The sequence below is a fragment of the Pipistrellus hanaki genome (genome assembly GCF_964339955.1).
Source record: "Pipistrellus hanaki genome assembly, chromosome: 1".
In the NCBI taxonomy this organism is placed as follows: domain Eukaryota; kingdom Metazoa; phylum Chordata; class Mammalia; order Chiroptera; family Vespertilionidae; genus Pipistrellus; species Pipistrellus hanaki.
The window spans coordinates 73,926,652-73,946,418 of NC_140503.1; the positions used below are offsets into that span (position 1 = coordinate 73,926,652).

General features: G+C 47.4%; 2 protein-coding genes across 2 annotated transcripts; both read right to left on the reverse strand.

The window, feature by feature from the left end:
• Nucleotides 1-11,141: 11,141 nt before the first annotated feature.
• Nucleotides 11,142-14,523, reverse strand: LOC311620568 (granzyme H-like; the record flags this gene model as incomplete). The annotated part of the gene is made up of 4 exons (XM_084880058.1): nt 11,142-11,297; nt 11,641-11,898; nt 12,070-12,199; nt 14,510-14,523. 4 exons carry the CDS (start codon nt 14,521-14,523, stop codon nt 11,142-11,144), a joined length of 558 nt encoding a protein of 185 aa, XP_084736184.1.
• Nucleotides 14,524-16,283: 1,760 nt separating this feature from the next.
• LOC311629405 (granzyme B(G,H)-like) lies at nt 16,284-19,640 on the reverse strand. Its single transcript, XM_084897445.1, has 5 exons — nt 19,383-19,640; nt 18,250-18,394; nt 17,594-17,729; nt 17,164-17,424; nt 16,284-16,536 (listed from the first exon to the last, which is right to left on the reverse strand). The coding sequence occupies exons 1-5, from the start codon at nt 19,441-19,443 to the stop codon at nt 16,360-16,362; spliced, it is 780 nt and encodes a 259-aa protein (XP_084753571.1). The 5' UTR covers nt 19,444-19,640; the 3' UTR covers nt 16,284-16,359.
• Between the last annotated feature and the right edge of the window lie 127 nt (nt 19,641-19,767).

Consider the following 19,767-nt stretch of genomic DNA (forward strand, 5'->3'; position numbering starts at 1 on the left):
CATAGGGGCTGGGGGCATGAGTGCGGATGGCTGGGGTAGTAGAATGGGGGGTTGAGGACAAATATGTGATACCTTAATCAATAAAGAATTTAAAAACAGAATATGATCTGAAAATTCTTGTATTTTTAAAAGTAAAGATTCAGACTGTCATGAGTTAAAGTCAAAACAACGGGACCTAGGATGGCTATGGTCTAACAAGTGTCTGGGTTTAGCTAAAATATTGTGCACTCAAGCTTAAAACACACACACACACACACACACACACACACACACACACACACACGAGAAGTATAGCTGATAGGATGTATTTGGTCTAAGGAGCACTGAAGAAACATAGAGAATGGCAAGAGAGGGGGAATCATAAAAGGAGGAGGCCCTGCTCCCTCCCCTAGGGAGTATGGCCTGGCATACAAAGTATGGGATAGTGCACATATGTAATACCTTAATCAATGAAGAAATTGAAAAATGCACACAAAGTGTGGATCTCAAGCCCCAAATAACAGCAAAACGGGAAGCAAAAGCCCTGCAGCATCAGGCAAAAGGATCCAGGGGAGCCACCTGCCTGGGAAGCTGGGCCCACACCTTCCCTCTGAAACAACACACCGGATGGCAGCCCTAACAGGAGAGATTCATCCTGGCTCTAACTGCTGGGAAGGACATGCTGCAGTGTGTGGCTCCAGAATAGAAAAGGGCCCATGTGCTGCATCCAGCACTAACCCACAGAGACCCCCTGCTTTCCTAAAGGCATTAGACAGGGCCTCACGAAGCATCTAAATTGTGTGGCGTGGGGAGGGGAAGAGGATCAGAGAGGGATTGGAGTTGGCAACAGGGCAGATCAGGAATTGTTGTGCTGCACTGATGCTTGGGATCCTGAATGGAGCTAGAGATCAGTTTTACAGCGATCAGCTGTGGGGAGAGAGGGGAGACCCTGCGTGGGGCTGACTTTGTAACCCCTCTGCTTGGACCTCAGGTAAATTTCAACCATTGAGCCACACCAGCCAGGCTAAAGACAAATAATTTAAAAAGTTAAAATCACAATGGTAATGCAAAATAAGATCAAACTAATTAATAATGAAAAAGAATTAGTTGGGTATCCTAATATATATAAAGAGCTAGGTGGCATCATGACCAAATGGGCGACTGGTCACCATGAAGTGCATGGAGCACCTCTGGGTTCCCTTCTCCCCCAGCCTCTGAGCCACTCACCTTGGGGGGCAGGGGGAGGGGGGAATGACTGGGGACTGTTGAGTGGTGGTGGCAGGCTGCTTCACCTGGTGGCTGTGAAATTAGCAGAGCAGTCACCCAGGCAGCAGTGAGTTTCATGAAGCCACCGATGGGCGGGAGTTTTGTGGAGCAGTAGAGGGGCCATGAGCATCACAGAGTGTCCTGGGTGGGGAGCTTCACGTAGCATTGCAGGGTGGCAGAGGCCCTAACCGTGTGCGATTTTGTGCACACCGTGCCTCTAGTATATGGATACTTGACTGTTTAGCAGTATATCTCCAATTAATGAATTTAAAGGTAAAGAATAAACATTTAAAAGATAAAATAGGAGATTTTCTTTATAAACACAGGTAGAGGATTCTTTTAAAAGAAGACATACAAACACTAACCATTTATAATTGGAAAGAAAAAAATGAATAAATTGATCTATATAGAAATGCAGAAATTCTGATCATTAAAGATACTTATATTAAGATAGTGAAAAGTAAAACCACATGTGGATGAAAATATTTGTAACTGTTGAGAAATGGGTTTGTACTTAGGAGTTTATATACACTGAGTGGAGAGATTATTATGATCTCTGAATGTATAATAATTTGGACACTTAGTGTATATATATTAGAAGGGCCAGTTGCATGAATACATGCCTGGGCAGGGTCCTGCCAGCCTGGTCGAGAGGACAATTTGCATATTAGCCTTTTATTAAATAGAATATACACTGTGTGGCCAGATTTTTATGCATTCTGAGATCATAATAATCTGACCACTCAGTATATATATGTATGCTATCTTATAAATCATTGGCAAGCCAATACTTTTGAAAGGCAACATGAAATTGACTAATTCCTAGAAAACTGATGAAACATACTCAAAAGTTTCAGTTTTCCTATAAAGATGAAGTCAATTGATTCAGCTATCAAAAATATTTAGTCAAGGATAGCCAGAAGTTCATATGGTTGTGCTGGATACAAAATATTAAAATGATGTAATAGAATTTTTCCTGTTGAGTAGATGCTGCCCATCTCCTTTATGAGACCAACCCTCAATTCCAAAGCCAATCAAGACAATATGGAAAGAAACATTACAGCCCACTATCACGTGAATATTGGTACAAACCAAATCAATCAATAAGCAAGAAGATATTATATTATGACTATGTAAAGGATGCTCAATTGCTATAACACATCACATTGATTTATGAAAGAAGAAACAGCATATGATTATTTAATTAAAGCAAAACCAAACAACCCCACATTTATTAAAATTCATCTCATTCATTAAAAAACAAAATTCTTAGCTGACTAGGAATAGAAAAGATGTTTTTAATATGATAAAAGGTATCCACAAAAATGCCACAGATATCATTATACTTAACTAGAGGCCCAATGCACAAAATTGTGCAAGGGGCTCAGCCCTCACAGCCCCAGCTTCATCCAGAAGGTCATTTGGCTGTCTGGTCTAATTAGCATATTATACTTTTATTATTATGGATTATATAGACTTGAGCCCTGCTGCACAAAATTTGTGCATGGGGAAGGGGTTCCACTCAGCCCAGCCTATACCCTCTTGCAATCTGGGACCTTTGGTGGGGTGTCCGACTGCCAGTTTAGGCCTGACACTGCAGTGGGATCATCCCTCTCACAACTTGGAACCACTGGGTTTTAACTGCTCGCTGCCTACTTGATCACCCCTAACCACTCTGCCTGCCTGATCACCCCTAACTACTTGTTTTCCTTCCTAAACGCCTGCCTTTCTGATCACCCCTAACTGTTCCTTGTGGGGTGGGGCCAGCTGGGCTGTGGAATTCTGGTCTCTGGTCATTCTACTGTTTTGGTCACTGGGCTTTTATTATATAGAATGTGAACTGTAGAAGGCTTTTAGTTTGAAAGTAAAACAATACAAGGCCACCTGGATAGATAGCCACAGACATAATTGGTCTTCAACATGTGCTAAATATTTTAACTATAGGAGTTAGGCAGGAAGTAGAAGTGAAAGAATAAAAAAAGGAATTGATATATAATCTGTATATAGAGAATGCCACAGAATCCACAAATAAATTATTAGGATTAATAAGATAGTTTAACAAATTTGCTAGAGATAAAATGAATTTAAAATTAATCACATGTCTGTATGAATTTTGAAAAATTAACTTGGAAAAGTCAGTATTTAGATTGCATGAAAATGATCAAATAACTAAATGAAAGCTAAAAGGAGATCTGTAAGCTCTCTTTGGTGAAATTTATAAAATTGTTTTCAGAGACACTTAAGAAGTCCTAAATATAAAGGTATTCTATGTTTGTTTTGGAACCAAAACATTTTAAAAAATGTAATTTCTTTTTAAAAATATATATATTTTATTGATTTTTTTTTTTTTTACAGAGAGGAAGGGAGAGGGATAGTTAGAAACATCGACGAGAGAGAATCATCAATCAGCTGCCTCCTGCACACCCCCTACTGGGAATGTGCCAGCAACCAAGGTACATGCCCTTGACCAGAATCAAACCTGGGACCTTTCAGTCCACAAGCCAATGCTCTATCCACTGAGCCAAACCAGTTTTGGCTAAATATGTAATTTCTTGAAAGAGCAATCAATGTGTACCAAGAGGTATTTGATAGAACTGAATTGATTCTAAATATATTGGAAAAACAACTGGCCACTAATAGCCAAGATGGGGTTCTGTTGCCCCTTAACTCCTGCACCATCTACCCTTCACCTGCTCAGCTCACACGTGCATTCAGCTCTTCTCTCACCTGTGCTTCTGCCAGGGCTTGGAGCCCCAGGGAACACACGGCATATGGATGTAGAGACAGTCTAGTAAAAAAAGAGCTTTTATTTGTTTTCCAGCTTACACTTATGTGTGCTGGGTTTTGTTCCTCATATCCTTGTGATTTATTTATTATTTTTTTAAGGAAGTTTTTCTTTCTTTATTTTTTTTTATTTTTTTTATGTGGGTGCCACTTGACTCCTTGTTTGTGAATTCATTGTGTTCTGACACACCAGCCATCGGAGGTGCTGTTTGGAGGATACAGGCTCTGACATAGGGTCATCTGAGTCACAATGAACCTCCTTGCACTTGAAATGTGGCATTTTGTGGGTTTGCAGGCTGAGCCTAATGCCTTCTACATGTTCTGTATCTAAAGATAAGGCTTCCCTGGCTGCCTCTTTCCTCAGTACCCAGCATGGACTACACTGTGTGGATTGGAAAACTCAGGACACATAGGCATCCATTTCATACTGTCATTCTGGGGTCAAACACAATCAGGCATGAGAAACTGTATGTGCAATAAAGAGAAAATACTGCGAATTTAACTTTTTTCAAGACCAAATTTCCTGTGGATTCCAACTACAGACCTATCTGTGCTAAACCGGTCTGCCTGGTGGAGGAGTGGAACCAGGAAAATTTAGAGGAAATTTCTCATCACGACAAGTGTCCCAACGGCAGGGACAGAGCCTGTTTGTTCCTGCCACAAAGATAGAAGGACATTTGATCTATTGTTGGATGGCAAAGTGGTACTTTGCAGCCATGTAGCTTGGAGCCCTCTGGCTCACAAAGGTGCCATAACCCAGGTTGCCAGCAGGGGGCGGCAGGACCTGAGACCAGGTCAGGCTGAAAGGGGCTGAGGTAGCTGAGTGGCTGAGCTCTTGCAGGGGATGCTGGGCTGAAAGGCACTGAGCTTGTCTTGCCCAGGTGGGAGGTAGATTCTGTTTCTTCTGGTAGGCATCAAGTGGGCTGGCAGTTCAGTACTGTGATAAAACAATAGGGGAGAATTCACTCAAGGTATTGGGAAGTGCATTAGACAGATGAGAGAGAGGCTGGCTCAAAATAAGGTGGTCTGGGTTGGAGTGAAGGTAGGGCAAGAATCTGATGTCCAGGCACTCAGATAGAAAACAGGGGTTGGTGTGGGAAGGTCAGCCAGGGGGGAAGGAGGCTGAATGAACTCTGTGCTGTCCCATGGCTGGGGAGGGCAAGGCAGGGCAGAAGAATGGGACCTGAATAGGCTGAGGGCCATCATACTGTGTGAGAATCCTGCCCCTATTGGAGAGGGTTGCCCTGGAAACAGGAAACATGCCTATGGCATGGCCCCCTTGCTTCTAGGGCCCCAGAGGTATTCCCCTTCCACTGACCTGGTCCTCCTTTAGCCAAATTGTTGGAGGGTTGGTGATAGAATTTAGCTTAGATAAGAAGTTTCTGAGTCCACAAAGAGGACAATTTCTGGGCCTTTTTTTTTTTTAAATTAATGGAGCTTAGAATCAGGACTTCCAGTGGGTTAAGCACCATAGAGGTGTGCTTGCAAAGTGGATAAGAAACTATACTGTATGGGGTTTAGGGAGGATGGAGGCTGCTGGGAGAAAGGAGGAAGCAAGCCCAGAATTGCCAGCAGAGGGCGCGTGGAGCAGTTTTGTTGACTATTGACGGGATCACCAAAGAAGACTTCTGTGGCACTTGCTCTAAGGATATGTTTTTTATGGCCCTGTACTCTACACTGCCTTCCCCATGGGATTTTTGCTTCTGTCTCCAGATGGATGGTCGAGCCAAGAGAAAGGCCAGTCTCATGCCTGCTGTTGGAGGCTCTTCATTATTCTCTATATCCAGGGGAGGTAGTCTGAGACTTTCATGAAGACTCCTGGAGGTTCTTTTCTCCACAGGAGAAAATTCCCTGGGCCTGTTGTTACACGTGAGGAGCCCTGTGTCTCTCTGTGTGCAGAAAGAGGAAAACTGAGCTGGACTCCTTAGGGTCCTTCCCTCCCGGCTGCACAGGGGCAGCTGGTCTGTGTTTGGGGCTGTTGAGGGGATGAGGGTCTTTGTTTCCTCCAGCCTGGCTTATACTGTCCCTTCCAGCTTGATCCAAGCTAAGCCTTTCTCTCTAATACCCAGGTACACTCTGGCAATAACACTGATGTGGGATGACTGATTCTTCCTCACCTTCACCCCTAACCCACCCAGGGGAAACACCAAAAACTGGTTTGTGTACCAGGCTGTCCAAACTTTCAGGATGAGGCATGAAGAGTTGACCACTCCCATACTCCAGAGTTTCCCAAGTTCTATCTCCTGGGACCTGTGAAGGTAAATGCTGAAACTTGACTCCAAAGCCCATCTTCCTATCCTCTGGATATCCTTTTCAAGTCTGGTGACCTTGTGGTGGTATCTGGGGAAGTGGAATTTGCATTTCTAATTTTTCTGAAAGGCCAGCTCCAGCTGTTGCAGAGTGGTTGGTAGAGTTCCATCTCCATGGGCCCTCAGCCAGCCACAGTGCCCTTTTGTTCTGGCCTCACCAGCTCTTGCCCCTGGGCAGTTATAGGGGCTTCACAGTGTTAGATAATCCGATGTTTCTCTCCAGCTGATGGGGAAGAGGCAAGAGAGTCCAGGTCTGCCCATGGCCTCTGGTCCTGGACACTGAGGTGAAGCTGCAGTGTCTTCCTTCACCCCTGAACCACAGGGACAGGTCAGACAGGCAGAAAAGGAAGAAATGAAAGTGAGAGGTGGCACAGTAAGAACCCAGAACTGCAAGAGCAGCAGGAGGTTTCCTCACCTGCAGTAGCATGATGTCACAGGAGAAGCTCCTAGGATTATAGTGTGGGTGTGGGAGGGCTCTTTTCACCAGGATGACCTGCTGGCTCTTCCTCTGTTCCTTGGTGATGTGTGCCCCCAGGTGACACTTACTGATCTGCAGTGAGAGCAGAGTGGGGTCTGAGGGACGGGAATGGGTGGTAGAGTCACAGGAGATATAGCCCAGGAGTGGTAAAGGGCAGGTGACAGCTGGGACAGGATAAGGAAAATGGAGGCCATCGGAATCAGGAAGCTGAGTGACCCTGCTTCTTAATGACTCTGAGATTGGGGAGCTGGGAGCTCTCTCTTGCACTCAGGAAATTTCACAAAATTGCTTGTGCTTGCATTGTGACTCTAATGCATACATTCATCATCCACCCTAGCTTTATTTGCCCAAAGTGGTCCCTCCCTTCCTTCTCAACTACATCACTTGCCGTCACATCTGACCCTCTGAGCCCAAAGCTTACCTGTCCTATTTCTTTTACTTTCATTGCCTAGTCATGATCTCATAGGGCTCTTTAATGAAGCCCCTTGGGCTTGAGTTACTAAAAGCCTGGGAGCTTCCCTGGGCTGCAGCTCTTGGGATGAAGGACATGGTCCCTGTAGGGGTCTCAGACAGTGTAGCCTGGCTGTAGTCTCTCACATTCCACTGCAGTGAGCAGCTGTCCGGACCAAGTTCACTCTCACAAAGACACACCACACCTGGTCTCCTCATCTTGAATGTGAATGTAGGCCATGTAGGAGCTGGAGTGGGGCTTGGCTTCATGTCCCCTCTGAAAGTTAAGGCTTGAAGGTGGGTGACTGGCAGTGTTTGTGGTCAGGAGGGAAGGCTTTAAGGAGATGATTGAGGTGGGTGGTCTAGGTGCCCTAAAGACAATGAAGGGAGGTCCCTTAGTTCCCACTGTGGCCTAGAATCCTTCTCTGAACCTGAGAACTCAGAATCCCCCTCTGAGAACAGGGGTACAGTGCTTGCTCTCCAATTCTTCCTCAGACACAGGTATGGAGGAGACAAGGCCTATCTTGCAGATGGTGGAGTTCCAAGGGCTGGGACAGGACTCAATGAGTTTGATAATACTCTAGCCTGTGTTGATGCTGTTTCTAACAACCTACTCCATGGGCCTAACACATCCTAGGTTCTCAGTAAACATTTGTTGGCTGCATGAATGATGGACTCCAATTAGCTTTTTCCTGATGTCTGATGGGATTCAAGGTCATGGGGATGGGGAGAGGGCACAGCCAGAGAGAGTGGAGCAGCCGAGGGCCTGGGAAGCTGGGGATGTGGGGCTGGATATGGGCAGCTCAGGCTGGGGCAGAGCCAAGGCAGCCAGGGAGCTTCTGTGCAGTCATACAGCCACATCTCAGGTCAGTCACACCTAGCTTCTCTCCTGGGCATGGCATGCATTCACTTTCAAGATGAGGAGTAGATCAGGTGTGGTGTGTTCTTGTGCCAGAGAACTTGGTTGTGACACCTGTTCACGGCAGTGGAAGCTGAGAGACTGCAGCCAACTTACCCCTCCTGGGATATGTAACTGGTTCTTAAGTAGGGTCCAGTGACAACTTCCATGACAGTAGCTGGTTTGTCTGAGGTGTCCTTTTCTGCGTCTGAGTGAGGAGTTTTAATAATGTCTTTTGTAGCTTCACATCTTTTGCCGAACCCCTTTCACTACAAAACTCATTTTCTAGATTGTAAGAGAGAGGCTAACAGCTGTTAAACCTTTTAGTGCACATCTTCCTCCTGGCCATCCTTGTTGAGTGTCTATCTATCATCAGACTTGATAGTCTGGGGTGTGGTGGGACCAGGCATTCAGAATTCCTGGGTATAAATGGAGGAAAAGTCCCTGCCAATGCAGGGCAGAAGGGACAGGAGTACATTGGGTTTGATGAGGTGGGCTGAGGGAGGGTATTCGAGGCGGGAGGGAGTGGAAGAAAGACCAACAAGAAAAGGAGGGGCTGCATCTTCCCCAGAGGCCTGCCCAGGTCAGAGCTGCTGGCATTTCTTGTGTCCAGACACAAACCCTTGAGGGCAGCATGGGAGTGTTGCTCAGTGATTTCCCACACTTCCTGGACCGCACCCCTTTAGTTTTGCTGGGTGTCATCACACCAGATATTTGAGGAAATTCTCAGGCTTGGTTTGTGACAATGGCACTGCCACCAAACTTGCACTCCTACTGCTAAGCCACAAGGTGCAAGAAGGAATAAGAATGTAAGTGCCTTGGCTGCAGCCAGCAGGGGGTTGGAACTTCAGAATCCCTCAGTGACTAAACCAAGCCTGTTTCCATGTCTGGGCTCTTGGCTCTTTTCCATGCTGATGAAATCATGAATAATCATTTCCTGGCCAGGTCTAGTCATATGGGAGATATGGCTCCTGCCCCTAAGAAGGAAAAGGCTATGGGGAGGGGTTTGTTCACTGGTGTGAAGTAGAAGGTGGACTTGGCCGAAACCAGTTTGGCTCAGTGGTACAGCGTTTGTCTGTGGACTGAAAGGTCCCAGGTTCAATTCCGGTCAAGGGCATGTACATTGGTTGCGGGTACATTCCTGGTGGGGGGGTGTGCAAGAAGCAGCTGGTTGATGTTTCCCTCTCATCGACGTTTCTGGCTCTCTATCTCTCTCCCTTCCTCTCTGTAAAAAATCAATAAAATATGTTGAAAAAAGAAAAAAGAAAAAAAAAGAAGGTGGACTCACCTGAGGACCAGGTGGCCTGCACACACCCAAATACCCCAAACGGTAGATCCCTTTCCTCTTTTACCTCCACTCCAAACTCTTATTTTTGGAATATTTAGCATTTCCTTTGTAGATACAAATATTGTATGACACAGGGGGCTTTTATTACCGCATAATTTTGAACAGAATTCCTGGACCTTTGTTCATTGGCTCCAGTGTCCAGGGAAGCCTGTTTCTGATGCCCTGGCCTAGCAGTTAGATACATCTGCAACCGCATTATCCCAACCCTCTCACCAGTGTGACCACAGAGGGAAGAGCAATGGAAAGGGAGGCACTTTGAGTTCTCAACAGCCCTATCCCAGTTCTGTGCCAGGAGCAGCACCTGATGAGCACATAGAGGAACTTCTGAAGGATCAGTGATGATCATTTCTGTGTGGTGGAGATCTTGGCAATTTTCATTTTCTTATCTACATGTTCCACATTTAACTACTTTTCTGTGATGAATATGTACTACTTTTTTATACCCAAAAGACATTTTCCCATAGTCAAAGCACATCTATTAATGGCAGATGTTCAGCAAAGTACTGCTTTTTCCCCTGTCCTTCTGAAGTTGTATGTTTTCACATGAGATTTCTGTTCTTGGTCTAGTCATATAATAGAGATTTGGATTTCCTTTCAATACTGAGATAACACACACACACACACACACACACACACACACACACACACACACAATGGGAGGTGGAGAGAGGCTGGCTGAAACCTAGATAAAAGGGCACCCTCAAGGTCAGTGTTGGCTGCAGGTAGGTGGGCTGCCAGGATACCAGGGGCTGCACTGGGCTCTAGGCTCAAGACAGAGCTGTGCCAGGCACTGGACCTGGCCTGAGAGTAAGGAAAGGCTTGCTGACCATCTCAATCTGCTCTGATTGGTGGGAGAGGGCTGCATGGAGTGAACTATACCTTTCCATAACCTTCCCATCCATTGCTCTTTGAGTGGAGAAGTGGCCCCTTACCCAAGAGCTTCATATAGGATCCTCCATCTAATTTCCGGATTCTTTTTTTGCTGCATATTGGCATTGGGTTTGTGTGGGTATGGCAGTGATCGGCAAACTCATTAGTCAACAAAGCCAAATATCAACAGTAAAATGATTAAAATTTCTTTTGAGAGTCAACTTTTTAAATCTTAAACTTCTTTTAATGCCACTTCATAATAGACTCACCCAGGCTGTGGTATTTTGTGGAAGAACCACAGTCAAGAGGCCAAAGAGCCACATGTGGCTCTCGAGCCACCATTTGCAGACCAAGGTATAAGTGTGGCTTGAAGGAGGAGGGCAATTTGTTTGAAATAAGAGGGTCTCCTAGAAGAGGGTCACTTTTTAGGGGAAAGATGTCATCCCATTTCCGATGGAGCTTACATTAGGCCTGGCAGGGGAGCTGGCACTGTGAGGAGTATTGGAAAGGAGCTGGGTAGAGGTGGAAGGTGTGGTTCTATGAAGCAGGAAGCTCTAACAGCTGTGAAATGTGAACAGATGGTTGTCACACACACAGCAGGTAACTAAGACAGGTTTTGGTGAATACAGGAGGAATCAGTGATGTCCACTCTAGAGGATGCAAGTTTACTACGTGTTTGGCAGCCTCCCCTCGCCCCTCTGCACAGTGCAGTTCTGGCCTGGGCCCCAGAGGAGTCGAATAGATCAGTTCTGGGGTCCCTCAGTCTGGACTCTGGAAATGTCTCATTGTTCTTTCTATCCAGGGCAGAAAGCTGGAAATCTTAGTTTCAACAAGAGGAGGTTTTCCATTTTTCCTCCCAAAGGAGACAATGCCCTGGGCCATGTTGTCACACACGAGGGGGCCCCCAGAGTCGCCCTGTGGGCAGAGAGAGGAAACACTGAGCTGGGTCTTCTCATGGCCCTGTCCTCCTCATTGTCCTCAGGGTATGTATTCCCTGTTAGGAGATCAGTGTCAGGCCTTGTCCTGTCCTTAGGTCTGGGGTTTTCCATTTGACTCTAAAGGTCTCTTTTCCTCCCTCTAGGAAGCCTTTGCCCACCCGTGGCTATGTGAAAACCTCTCTGCTCTCAGAAGAGACAGGACCAGAGATTGGACGGTGGAAAGGAAGAGAACATAGAGCTGTGGCTGGTTCTCACTGCCTCAGGTTGCCTGCCAGCTTGGTTGTGCCAGGGCTGGGCCTGAACAATGCTGGAGATCTCACCTTAAAAGTAGACTGATTCCTTCCTGGGTCCCCCACACAGATCTCCATGGCTCTGTTGTAAAGGTGTCTATAGTGAGAAATGCACTGCTCGTCCTCTTGGATTTCCAGCTCTACCTCCTGCAGTGAGGCTGTGGAGATGTTCAGGTCCAGTAGTCCCCAGCCGGCCACTCTGCACACCATCCCTGGCTTCACCTGCTCTCCCATCCTGGGCAGCCTGAGGAAGCTCACAGAGGCAGTCAGGGTGGCCTTCGCCTGCAGCTGAAGGCAGAGGACAGGAATTTTCATTGAGCAAGGGCCCAGGACTAGGACAGTCATAGCCCTGGGACAAGGAAAGGGCTCACACTAGGAGGGACGACAGGAAGGAGGTCACAGGAGATGAGAAACCCCAGGCTGAAGGTATGCAAGAGCCAGTGGAAGGATGAGCCCTACCTGTAGCAACATGATGTCATTGAATTTGGGATGATAGTTTGAGTGGGGGATGACTGTTTTCACCGGGACGACTTGCTGTGTCCTTTCATGCTTACTGATGTTGTGGGCACCCAGGATGACTGTGATGGACCTGCACAGAGACAGCCAGGGATGTGGAGGCACAGCAGATACAGCCCAGGGGCCAGGAAGAGAAGAGGGCAGCTGGGGCAGTGCAGGATTGGAGTGGAGAGGGATTCTGAGGGATGGGGCGGGGGATTGCACAAAGATTTTTAAGCAGGGAAGTATAGTTTCCTCAAAGTTGGGAGGTAAGAAGTGGAAGGTGCAAGGATACTTCTACAGACAAAGGGGATTTGAAGAAATCGGCATATGTAAGGTCCTTATGCACCTCATCCCAACATGCCCACAGCAGACTTGAGCTCAACAAAGAACATGTTTTGAGTACTTGCCACAGAATGGCTGCCACAAGAGCCCAGATGCTTTCTATCTGGAAAGGTGTGTGAGCAGAAGCCCATCTATTGTTCATGGAGGCAAGGAAGTCATCACAGGGTGGTGTTAGAAAACACATGAGGCCTCTTGCTGGCCCAGCTGTCTGGGGACCTGGGCTCAGTCTAGGCTCTGTCCTCACTCTGTGGTCCCTTCAGTTGGTAGCACACCCTTCTGGGGCTGTCTCTCCCACATGTCTGAAAAGAGGATGAGGGCCTCCAATTGATTCTCAAGCTTTTAAAACCATAGAAGCATTTCCTTAACTTAAATGTTGTACCTGACAAGTATGTATGGGGAATCTTTTTTTTTTCTTTTTTCTTTTTTCCTACAACAATGAGGTATCACCTCATAACTGTCAGAATGGCTACCATCAACAAATAAGTCAATACCAAGTGCTGGCAAGGATGTGAAGAAAAGGGAATCCTAGTGCTCTGTTGGGGGTATGCAGATTGGTGCAGCCACTGTGGAGACCAGTATGGAATTTCCTCAAAAAATTAAATATGGAATTTCCATTTGACGCAGTGATCCCACTTCTAGGACTGTATCCCAAGAAACCAGAAACACCAGTGAGAAAGGATATATGCACTTCCATGTTCATAGCAACTTAATTCATAATAACTAAGATCTGGGAACAACCCAAATGCCCATCAACAGATGAGTGGATAAAAAAAGCTATGGTATATTTACACTGTGGAGTACTATACAGCAGTAAAAAAAAAAAAAAAAGGATCTCTTACCCTTTGAGACAGCATGGAGGGACCTGGAGAGTTTATGTAAAGCAAAATATGCAATCAGAGAAAGACAAGTATCACATGATCTCACTTATATGTGGAATCTAATGAACAAAATTAACTGATGCACAAAATAGATCCAGAGACATAGAAGCATGGAATCTGAGGGAAGACTGAGAGAGTGTGTGGGTAGGAAGAGATCAAAGAACTTGTATGCATATATGCATAACCTATGGACACAGGCAATAGTGTGGTGAAGGCCTGGGGTAGGGGAGTAGGGGTGGGCTAGAATATGTCAATGGGAGAAAATAGGGGACATATGTAATACTTTCAACAATAAAGATTAAGAAAAAATTAAGATATTTTTATTTTGCTTCCCACATTTTCCCCTTTTATATTTTTCAATAGGTCTTCATAAATGTTTGATGCAGGGGTTTTGTTTTGTGAGTTTTTTTTCCAACTCAAAATCAGTAGCTGTGTACAAGCCTGATCTTTCCTAGTAAATGTGCTCAAGTTCATTGAGAGATTGTGCTGCTGCATGAATTATGTGTGATAGATGGCAAAGGCCCAGCCATTGAAGGTTACATGAGCCCAGAGCGTTTGTCCATGTCAGGCGTGAGTGCTGTGTGTATTAGAGTCAGGAGGGTGTTAGCCCAGAGCTGGATTTTGTGTCAGCTCCCAGGCAGTGCCCATATTAGGGGAGGGATGGCTGCTGGGAGTCTGGTGAGGTTGGTCTAAGCCAGGGAGATCTTTGCTCAGCAAAAACATCACATTCTCTGTGTGTGGCCTCCTAAATAAGAACTTTCTAACATTGAAAAGTGCAGGTCATCTTGGAAACTACTAATGGAGCCGCACCCACCACGGCCTAAAGAGAAGAGGCATTTCTCCGTTTTCCTGACCCCGGGAGCGTACCAGATTGGAGTTTGCTTGTGCACAGGCTGGAGCTCTTGGTAATGAGAGGCATCATGTTTGTGGCTCTTCAGGTTGGATGGGTGTTTAGAGTCAGACTCAAACTGCCCTCTGCCAGATACATTGTATGGGTTTTCCTACTGTTTCATTCTGTACCATGACACCCACATCTCCTACTTTACTTTAATTTAAATTTTATTGTACAATTACAGTTCACTTTCAATATTTTAATTTTGTATTAGTTTCAGGTGTAAGGCATAGGGATTACACAACCATATACTTTATAAAGTGCTTCCCCTGACATTTTTATTACCCACCTGGCACCATACATGGTTAGGACAGTATTATTGACTGTATTCCCTATGCTGTACTTTACATCCTCATCACTATTTTCTAACTACCAATTTGTACTTCTTAATCTTTTCACCTTTTTTTTTTTTTTTTTTTTGGTCCAGGCCCCCAAACCCCTTCCCCTCTGGCAACCATTAATCTGTTCTTTTTATTTATGAGTCTGTTCCAATTTTGTTTGCTCATTAACTTATTCTTTAGATTCTATACATAAGTGAAATCATATGATATTGGTCTTTCTCAGTCTGACTTATTTCCCTGAGCATAATACCCCTAGGTCCATCCATGCTGTCACCGATTATATCTGTTGCTTTTATGGCTCATGGAAATGAGGCTGCCGTCCTGCCTGCTCCCCACCCGCTGCTCTCTCCCCGAGGTGAAGAGGATGTGCCAGTGAACAGTTGGGGGGTTGCACGTCTAGAAACGAAAGAAATAAAGTCATTTCCAAACCCCACATGCTGCATGCTGTTCTAGAGACCCAAGTGATTAAGACAATTAAAACAATTAAAACAGAGTGTAATGAGCAATAAAAATAAAACACAAATACTCCTGTGGGCTCTGGGCTCTGTGGGTTCCTGTGAAGAAGGGAGAGGAAATTCCATTCAGATAAAAGTCAACACCGTCTGTACATTTCCAATTCCTGGCACCTAGTAGGTGCACAATCAGCATTTGTTCGCTGATTGATGAAAAAACTGTGCTTTCCAGTCCTACTGAGGAGAGCAGCACTTTCTAACTCAAAAGGCAGGTGGAGCCCATGTGGCCTCCCTCCCCACAGCCTGAGCCTTGAGGCCAGCAGTGAGGAACAGGCTGCAGGGGACTCAGGTCCCTGAGTGACCAGCAGTCAGCGGACTCTGAGCACAAGGTGGGGACACTGGGCTGGATGTGAGGGTGGAGCTGGCTCTGCCCAGTGAGAGATGGGGCCAGGTGTTCTGCAAACACCCTGCCGTCCAGGGCCCTGCTTAGGGCCAGCACAGGTCTGGTCCCCCGGTCTCCCTGTGCCAGGGCATAAGCTGGGTGGCAACTCAGTGACCAGGCCTTGCTGGACCTGGGTATTCTGGGTGTCCTAAGTGGGAGGCATATGCAGAAGTGGGAGCTCAGACCAAGATGATCTGTGGTGCGCAGGGGTTGGTGGACTCTGATGATAGTCAGTGGTAAGCAGGGATGAGAAGAAGGGGAGGTAAGAAGACTGAAGGCCAAGCTAGGCCCTCAGCTCAGAGGAGGGCAGAAAAGGGCAGGGAGAGAAATTCAGTCCAGGAGGAAATGAGGAGCTTCTCAGGTTTTTCCTCCATCCTCCACTCCGTCTCTCCTCACCAGTCTCCAGACCCCCTAAACCTGCCACTTCCTGGTTGTGAGAACTATGTCCTGCTCAGGAAGGCCCTCCTCTCCTCAGCATGGTGGGGCGTCCTCAACTGCAGCCCAGACTGTGCCTGCTTGGTGCTTAGCACCCACATTGCTAGTCATTTCCTCTCAGCACATAACACAGAGGAAGAAGTCAGATCTTCACACCTAGCCCAGGACCTGAGAGATTCATGTTTTCTCCTAATGGTGCTCCTCTCTACCCTGGCAGAAGGGTGGGCCCTGCTGGTACAGGTGTGGCCAAGAAGGACCTGGTAACAGCTCAGCATGGGTTTGGAGAGGTGGAGTGGGAAGGGGAAGAGGAGGAAGCAGAACAGCAGAATTGTGCAATTGCCTTCTGAGCACAGAGCTGGTGCCTGTGAATGAGGGTCAAAGGATAAGCAACAATCCAGCTCTTCCCATCAGCTGAGAGACATTTATTCAGTTGCTGGCACCACCTCCTGCCCCACAGTGTGATCCTGGATTAGCTCCAGAGGAGATGGTCTGGGTCCTGCAGTTGGAGGCTTTTCATGGTTTCTCTTATCCAGGGAAGGTAGCTTGCAACTTTGGTGAAGACTCGTGGTGGCTCCCCATATTCGTTTCCATAAGAGACAATGCCTTGAATCTCATTTTTACACAGGAGCGGTCCCCCGGAGTCCCCCTGTGGACCGAGAGAGAAAGAACTGAGTCACTTCTCCTGACCCTGCCTTCGAGCCCTCACCCCAAGCCCCTCTCAGAGAAGGCTGCCTTGCATTGTGTTCACTTGGGAGATAAGCGGAAAGACAGTTCCCATGGGCCCTTGAGCCTGGACATTGTCACTACTTCACTTCATCCCAGGTGGCAGCTCCCCCTGCTCCCCTAGGTCCCAGATCCTCTGGCTATGAAGATGTTGGGGAGCTGTGGCTGCAGTCTACTGTGTAAGGACCCGAGAGCAGGCAGGTGGGGCTGACATTTAGCATGGAGAAGGAGCCCACTAATCAGTTCTGAGAACCCTTCAGATATAACTCTACACACCTAGGAAACAGTTATCTAACCGCTGTGCCCTGGCCTTGGCCAGAGGGTTGCAAATTCACCCTAGAGGAACATTATGTTTGGAGTGAATATAGGCCCTTGTAGGCTCTCAGAGACCCCATTTCTCCCAGCTCTGGGGGCTCCCCTCTTTTCTTCTTTTGGAGAAAGTTCACAGCCTGGAGGGTGAAGGATTCCCCCCTTCCTGGGTCCCCAGCTCCCAGTTCCTACCCAAACACCCCAGTCCCCAGAGCCAAGGTAGTCAGATGCTCAGTATCACCTGGAAAGAAGCCTTATTTTCTGTTGGATCCCCCACACACAGCTGAATGGTCCGGTTGTAAGAACGGCGAAAGCGGTATTCACAATCCTTATCCTTTTGTAAGGTCAGCTGTACCTCCTGCAGAGTGTCTGAGTATGGACCCCATGGAGAGACCTTCCCCCAGCCAGCCACAGTGCACTTCTGTCCTGGTCTCAACCTTTTCCTGCTCCTGGGCAGTGGGAGGGGCTTCACTGCATCAGTTTGCTTGATGTTTCCCTTCAGCTGATGAGGAAGAGGCAAGGGAGCACAGGTCACCAGTAGTCTCTGGGCCAAGACACTGAGGGACATCTGAGTCCCAGGTGATCAGGATGGGAAGGAAGGAAGGGAAGTGCTTCATTTGGTTGGAGGGGAAATAATGTGGACTCATGAGAGCAACAGGATGTTTCCTTACCTGGAGTAACATGATGTCATTGGAGAAGTTCTTATTATTGTAGTTTGGGTGGGGAATGGCTTTTTTTACCAGGAAGTTCTGCTTGGTCTCCTCCTCCTTTTTGATGTTGTGGGCTCCCAGAGTGACATTGATTAACCTTCACAGAAAGCAGACTGGGTGAGTGGTGGGGATGTAGAGTCACAGGAGATATAGCATAGGAGCTGTGAAGCGCCTGTCATAGCTGGGGCAGGGCTGGGCTGCAGACTAAGGAAATCAAGGCAACAGGGGAAAGGAGCTGAGTAACTCTACTTCTCAATGATACTGAGCTTAGAAAGCTGGGAGCTGTCTCATGTCCTCAGGAAATGCCATGAATTGCTAGCATTTCATTTTGACCCTAACGCACGTGTTCACGGTCCACTGCTACTTTATTTGCCGAGTGTGGTCCTTCTCTTCCTGTGTTACTTATTATCATCTCTGACCCTCTGAGCCCAGAGATTATTTGTCTTGTTTCTCAGGCTCTCATTGCTCTTTCATGATCTCAGAGGGCAACTCTGATGAGCTCTCATAGGCTTGAGTTACCAGGAGCCTGGGGAGCTGCCCTGGACTGCAGCTCCTGGGATGAAGGACAGGGTCCCTGTAGGGGTCTCAGGAGGTGTAGCCTGGCGGCAGTCCCTTACCTTCCATTGCAGTGAGCAGCTGTCAGAATAAAGTTCTTTCCCACAAGGATACCGCCACACCTGAACTCCTTCTTATCTTTAATGTGAAGGTAGGCCATGTAGGGGCGGGAATGGGGCTTAGCTTCATGTCCCTCGATGATCTCCCCTGAAGAAAAAGTGTGTTGAACTTGTGTGTCCCCACTGAGTCCCCCAGGCAGGCATTGGCTTGATGACTCAGGCGCATGGACATTTGGGAGGCTGGAGTTGGCAGGGGGTGGGGAGGACCCTCAACATTCTCATCTGGAAAGGGAACAACATTCTCATCTGGATCTGTGACTTGGCCTGCCACATACTTGGTGAGAATACAGGTCTTAGGAACAGGGAAGGCCTGGAGGCTCCTGAAAATTCATGTCCTTTTTTGCTTGGTGTCGGGTGAGATTCTGAGGCCCCTGTGATGTTGTGATGTCCAGGGCAGTGTGCTTTGCAGTATCTAGGACTTAGGTTTATGAATCTAGATGCTGACACATGAGGAGTTCCTGGTATTTGTTAACTGCCTGGAAGGACTGGCCCCCAATGGGCCTGTGGAGGAGGGTTGGTAAGGTCAATGCTCTGGAATTCTGGAAAAGAGAAGTTTGGGCTGCCATCCTCACTGGCTCATCCTTTAAAGAGAGGAACTGCTAAAAGCCTGGGAAGAAAAGCAGAGTTTGAGAAAGGGACTGAATGGCAGAGGAAACAGCAGTCTTCTGGGGATGGTGACCCCACCAACTGTGGGGGCTGCTGAGCTCTGGGCTTCTCTCCTAAGCAGACCCTGAGAACAGCACCTGTCTCATCACAGGCATGGAAGCCAGGACTGCTCTGCCCTCTGCAGTTTCCCAGCCTCTGCCATGCACTTCTAGGAAGTTACACTCTACACAAGGCACAGGTAGAACCTGGGGAGGGCATTGTGCCCACTGGCTTTTCTTGAGAATAGGCTTCTGCCCTGTCATTTCTGCCTGTGGCTCATCCAGCTCATGTGTGTGGGTCTGAGATGGGATGGGAGCTGGGGTTCAGAGCATTCCTGGTGGAGAGCTGGATCAGGGATGTGCAGGAGGGCCAGCAGGTCTGTGCCCACTGTGGGATGGGTTGTGCCTGTGAGGGTGGGGATGGTCACTCACCTGCCTCCGCCCCGGGGAGTAGGAACAAGGCCAGCAGGAGCATGAGCAGGGGTGGCTGCATCTTCCCAGGAAGGCTGCTCAGGTCGGAGCTTCTGGTGTTTCTTTGTGCTCTCCGTTAGCGCCCAGAAGAGGAAGGAGGTGTGTGTGAGCTTTGTGATCTGAGACCCCCTCTGGTTTTGTAGTATTTCTTCCCAGAAGGCTTTTTATTCAGCATCTCCGCGCCCACACCTTCTGCCTGATGATGGGCTCTATGTGGTTGTGTGAGAAGTATGCAGTGACCACATCAGTACCCACAGCTGATGACTCAAAGCAGACACCAGAGCAGACTTTAGCCCTGAGCAGGAACCCAAGGTGGGGCCTGTGACATGTGAAATTAACCAGTGGA

Coding starts and splice junctions, on each gene's coding strand:
- LOC311629405 (XM_084897445.1), bottom strand. CDS start 19,443: ATGCAGCCACCCCTGCTCATGCTCCTGCTGGCCTTGTTCCTACTCCCC. Junction 18,395..19,382: donor ACTCCCCGGGGCGGAGGCAG/GTGAGTGACCAT, acceptor CTTTTTCTTCAG/GGGAGATCATCGAGGGACAT. Junction 16,537..17,163: donor AAAATAAGGCTTCTTTCCAG/GTGATACTGAGC, acceptor CTCGGTCCACAG/GGGGACTCCGGGGGACCGCT.